This window comes from Sinocyclocheilus anshuiensis, unplaced genomic scaffold (genome assembly GCF_001515605.1).
Source record: "Sinocyclocheilus anshuiensis isolate Anshui unplaced genomic scaffold, SAMN03320099.WGS_v1.1 scaffold180, whole genome shotgun sequence".
Lineage (NCBI taxonomy): Eukaryota > Metazoa > Chordata > Actinopteri > Cypriniformes > Cyprinidae > Sinocyclocheilus > Sinocyclocheilus anshuiensis.
In genome coordinates, this window is record NW_015554093.1 from 498630 (window position 1) to 504552 (window position 5923).

The 5923-nt window shown below is 39.8% G+C and overlaps 1 protein-coding gene across 1 annotated transcript; it reads left to right on the forward strand.

Annotated features, from left to right (window-relative positions):
• The first annotated feature begins 610 nt into the window (after nucleotides 1–610).
• On the forward strand, nucleotides 611–1332 carry LOC107669407 (claudin-4-like). The gene has a single exon (XM_016461616.1). The coding sequence runs from the start codon at nucleotides 651–653 to the stop codon at nucleotides 1281–1283; it is 633 nt and encodes a 210-aa protein (XP_016317102.1). The 5' UTR covers nucleotides 611–650; the 3' UTR covers nucleotides 1284–1332.
• The last annotated feature ends 4591 nt before the right edge of the window (nucleotides 1333–5923 follow it).

Sequence of the window (5923 nt, forward strand, 5' to 3'; positions counted from 1 at the left end):
TCCAGTCAGAGGATATCAACCGCATTTGATATTTTGAGTCAAAATTATTTCTATTTGCATGCGTCTATTAGCAACAAGGCTCATACTCCTGTGTGAGTTTGTTGTGTTCGGAATGACCTGAAAATCTGGTAGTGTGTGATCCTCAGTCATTTGGTATATGATGCCCAGTTTTTCCCTCTATAATCATTTACAAAGTCGGTAAGTATTTGAAAAATCAAGTAGTGTATTCCAGCCTTAAAGGAGATGTTTTTCTGATAAGTTATAGTAGTTTTTATTTTTGTAGTCAACTTTATTACTATAATTTACACTCAAAGAGATGATAGACATTCAAATTCATATATTAAAAAGATTTTCTTTTTACATAACACAGGCTCGATTAGACTTTGAAAAAATGTTTTAAATCAAAACATGTCCAGCTTCCAATGCGGGTCCATTTGAGCAAAACTAGTTTGGCAGCTTTGGCTTAACATTCGCCATGACCAGTAGTAGGAGGAAACAAGTCTAGCTGGTTAGACCTTAAAACTGGTTTCCCTACCCCATTTTTTGTAGACAGCCATACTTATATGTGAGTGCTACATATGACAATACAGAGACATTGCATTGTCAACGTCTTCCTGAATTCATTCCTTCAAGGCAATAAGTTAAGAAACATGGTGTCTACAGGACGTCAAATCTTGGGCATCTGCCTGGCTACGCTCGGCTTCTTGGGAAGCATCATCGTCTGTGGCTTGCCCAACTGGAAGGTGACGGCGTTCATTGGACCCAACATTGTGACCGCTCAGAACTTTTGGGAAGGTTTATGGATGAACTGTGTGGTTCAGAGCACAGGACAGATGCAGTGTAAAGTCTACGACTCTCTGCTGGCTCTTCCTCAAGATCTGCAGGGCGCCAGAGCCTTGGTGATCATCGCCATCATCGCTGGAGTGTTTGGAATCATCCTGAGCATCGTAGGAGGAAAGTGCACCAACTTTGTGGATGATGAGGTGTCTAAAGCGAAGGTTGCTATCGCCAGCGGCGTCATCTTCATCATCGCTGGACTTCTTGTCCTCATCCCCGTCTGCTGGACTGCGAATACCATAATCAGGGACTTCTACAACCCTTCGTTGGTGGACAGCCAGAGGAGGGAACTCGGGGAATCGCTTTACATTGGCTGGGCTTCTGCAGGTTTGCTTTTCCTGGGTGGAGGACTCCTCTGCAGCTCGTGCCCACCGCGTGAGGATGATCACCATGATGTGATGTATTCAAAAGCCAGGTCTGTGGACAGCAGCAAAGCTTATGTATAAAAAGGATTGATTAAACAAATGATAGTAAACTGAAGAGGAACTGATTTACACAACAGTTAGAACTTAAGATGAAAATCAGTTCTTCAAATTAATGTTACAAAAAAATGGGTATTGGAATGTGCATTGCCCCAAAATATAAATGCATTATACCTATTCAAAATGTTTTCATGGTATATTAATTGAAGAAATGTGCAAATCAAAGTATGTATTTTGAAAGGTCTACTGATATGTTCATTAGTAGTGGAAATTTTGTTGCTTCCATCACTGTTGTGTACTTGAGTTTTGTCTCAGCGCAAAAAGTAATGTTGAATTTGACAACAAATGGCACTGTGTTTTCAAAACATATATATTTTTTGTCTTTCATTCGACGTAATTGCTCACATTATATAAACCAGTATTCAAAAGTTTGGGGTTGGTATGTTTTTTTTTTAATGTTTTTTTTTAAAAGAAGTCTCTTATGTTTACCAAGACTGCATTTATTTGATCAAAAATACAGTAAAAACTTTAATATTGTGAAATATTGTTTAAATTTCATAATTGTTTTCTATTTTAATCATTTTTTAGCAATGCAGAAAATAAAATTAATGATTCTTTGATTAAAGGAAAGTTCAAAAGATCAGGAATAGAATTTTTTTTAACATTATGTCTTCACTTTTGATCGATTTAAAGAGTTTGCTGCTGAATAAAGGAATTAACTTCTTTAAAAAATTTACTGACCCCCAATTTTTTTAACAGTAGTATAATAATACATATTTTTTCATTGCATTATTCTATATTAAAAATGTATGCCAGTCATTGATAGCATACATTTGTTGCTAAGTTGAAAAATCTTGCATTAAACTCGTAGAGTTATTTACATAGTTTCACCTATAGTTGGTAGCCATTATTCATGACATGTAGCAATGTGTACTTAATAAAAATGATTGCACTCAAACATTGTGAGCTAGTGTGTATTCTCACATGCTTGAGATTGCATCAGGAAGAAACCAACCTTATTTTTTCTGGTAGGTATTTTCCACACTATGACTGACTCACAACAAAATCCAAATGTAATGAGCAATTTTAGTATTCTCTTCACTGTTGTTTAAAGACCTCTAGGAAAATATTTCAGATAAACATTCTGTGCTCATCATGCATCATGAAACTATAGTAAGCAAACAGGTGAGCAGCAACATAGTCACAACAATCCTTTTTGGCATTCAAATCATTCATTCAGAACTTAAAATTTTACAATTTATAAACCTACTTTTTAGTCCTTTAAATTAGTTACCACACTTGTCTTCCATTTTATGTGCATCATAAATGTATGGCAGTATAGTAGCCCAATCATTCGTGGCCTAATGGTTAGAGTCGGACTCGTAACCCAAAGGTACCGGCAGGGATTGTGGGTGGGGGGAGTGAATGTACAGCGCTCTCTCCCACCTTCAATACCATGACCGAGGTACCCTTGAGCAAGGCACCAAACCCCCAACTGCTCCCTGGGCGCCGCAGCAAAAAATGGCTGCCCACTGCTCCGGGTGTGTGTTCATGGTGTGTGTGTGTTCACTGCTGTGTGTGTGCACTTTGGATGGGATAAATGCAGAGCACTAATTCCGAGTATGGTTTACCATACTTGGCCACATGTCACGTCACTTATCCAAAAATGAATTCTGTAATAATTTACTCACCCACATATCATTCCAAACACATATGACTTTCTTTCTTATGATTGATATTTTGAGATGTCAAGGAAGTTAAAACTGTTTGGCTACCAGCATTCTTCAAAATATCTTCTATTATGTTGCACAGAGGATCGTCATATATGTTTAAAACGACATGAGGGTGAGACAATTACAGAACTTTCATTCATTTTCATTTATAACATATTAAAATGATTATGGCATCAATTATGAATGGGATATAGAGGCTGCCTTGGTGGTCAGATCTACAAACAAATCTCTAAAACCTCAAACAGAAAAACAAAAGCGTGAAAATCGAAACTACATCTGGATACCTGAATGCAAGTGATGCACAAACACCTGAGCCCTTTTCAGAAGTCTAATGCAAATTCCCAACTAAACAGTAGCCCATCTACCTCTTTTACATGACCCGCCCATATCGTCCAAGGCTAGAAGACGGAATCTGTCTAGTCTGGCATGCAGACTAATGGAGGCATGGTCTGTTTAACCATACACGCCTCCTCATTAATTCTCTCTCTTTTTAGCATATAAACATCTCATCACTGTCATCAGAGTGAAAGCTGAGCTGCAGACAGGAATGACTGAAGAAGGAAACACCATAAAGCTTTCCAAAAGGCTTTAACTGGTGAGAAGAACGAAGAGGCCGTAGTGTAGCAGTGGACGTGTATAACTGAACCTCAGCGAGATGGCTTCTAGGGCTGTGCAATTAATCGCATGCGATTGTCATGCGCATCTTGTCAGTAAAGCCGGATACTAATCACGTGACCGGTGTAAGAAAAATGATGAGGACGATGAAGATCTCAATGAAGATGTTTATTGCAGCATAGCAGTGACAAAGTACATGTAGTACCTTGGGTTCAACGGAGTCGGAATGAACCACGAACATCCTAAGCTCAAACATTTTATACTCTATTACGTTCATCTTCCCACTAGACATGTTGTCTTAAATGTAAATTGCGGAAAGTGATAGCCTTCCGTTCCCACATCTTTGGTAGTCTTTCAGGTGGAAACAACCAAATGTTAAGGTGTTAGGATTATCTAGAATCTCTAGCAATTATATTCAAGTACCCTTTTTGCCAGCAGATGGTTCTTGATGGCCTACTGCCGTTCCTACGCTATAGGTGACGATTGACGAAGTAACGTTCAGGAGATACTATTTACATATTATTGAGATCGGAAAGAATTATCTCTATGATAATTAAGCTCTTTGTAGAGAAAGGAGAATAGTTTAATTGGAGTGGAAGTTTGGTCGAGGCAGACTATAATTTCTTACAAATAGCACGCGTGAACGCGGCACCGCGCTGTATATCACTTCACTAAAGCGCAGAAACTCCGGTTTTTTTCAAAGCATCACACTCACAGATAAACCCAAATGGAGTTTTGTCACTTGCATTGTGTCCATTCTCTCAGTGTGGACGTCCTTTGTCCACATGTGTGCATTCAGTAGACAATGTTCTGCATTCGAGTATGCATATGTTTGTCTCTTTCTGGTGTCATGTGCATAGAGTCTGTCTTTGTGCATTTCTCATTTCTTGTTTTCCATCTCGGTGATAAGACTGCTGTCCACAGTCTCTGAAAATAGTTTGATTTCTTTGTTTCTCTTTTCCATTGTCCATTCATTTCTATTTGGAAAAGTCCTTCCAGCTGTTGTTGCAGTTTGTGAAGTTCCATCAGGTCCATCCATGCCATTGTGGGTCTCAGGATTTCTAGATCTTTTAAGCTTGGAGTTCTGGATCTTGTAGGTCTGGAAATCTCTCAATTTCTGGTTCTGATAATCACTCTGTTCTTTAAGAAGTCCCTTCTCTTGTGGAACTCCCCTGGCTCCACTGGCCCTGCTGGCCTTCTTGAAGTCCTTTTTCTTCTGGAAGTCCCCTGGCTCCACTGGTTTTGCTGGCCTTCTTGTCCTTCAGATGACCGGATCATCTTTCTCCAGCATCTCGATGCTTATTCTTAACTTTTTCTAAACAATGCCTTGCTATGTGACCATCCTTTCCACATGCATAACAGACACAGCTTTGATGAGGTCTCTCGTTGTCTTAACAATGTCTAGCAGCTTGTTTTCAGTTTTAATTTCTTCTAATCTTTTCCTAGTTACCTTGTATGAGGCAAAAAGAGCTTGAAGTGCATTCGCAACTTTTCCCTCTTTGTTTTTAGGCATTTTGGGACAATTTTTTAATTGAGACATAGCCCACTCGTAGGGGTCATCTGCCTTCTCTATCCCCTCAAACATTCCTACTGAGCCGTGCTTAGCGATGTATTTAACTATCAACTCTTCCATTTTCACAATCTTATTGAATTGTGTTCAGCAATTCAATAGGCTTCTTTTCCTTCACTGACTGAACATTATCTAGTTACTTTAAGATACCTGTTAGTCTAATTATTCACAGCTCCTGTGCTTCGGCCACAAATGAATAAAACAGCCACACTATGTCGGGCTTCTAAACCAAATTTTTCACTTCTCCGGACACAGCCACACTCTGTCGGGCCTTACACTTCACTACACTAAACCGGTAAAAATGTAACACTGTCACAGTACGTCGGACACAACCACACTACTTCGGGTTTTATGTTATATTTTTAAACCAGTTTACTTAGCCACAGTACGTCGGGCAAATCAACACAAAAACACCATAGTTATGAAATAATTCTGTGACCACACTGCGTCGGGTCAATTCAGTTACTTTAGAATTTCATCAGACTGTCACCGGCTCTCGCACCTGGTCTGACGTGTTGGGTTCACTATCCGAGGCGATCCTCTTCTCAGCCGCGGGGCTTGAAATGGCTCTCCGTCATCGGTGGGCTCAGGCTTATGCTCCGTACCGCGGGGAGATGGTGGGCAAAAAATTAAAACTGAGAAAAACCGGAAAAACAAACGAGGGGAAAGACGCCGCTATACGTTACTTAGGGGTCGGTTATTCTGTCACGGTCACGGTGTGTGGAGGCAGGCAGGACTACGAGGAC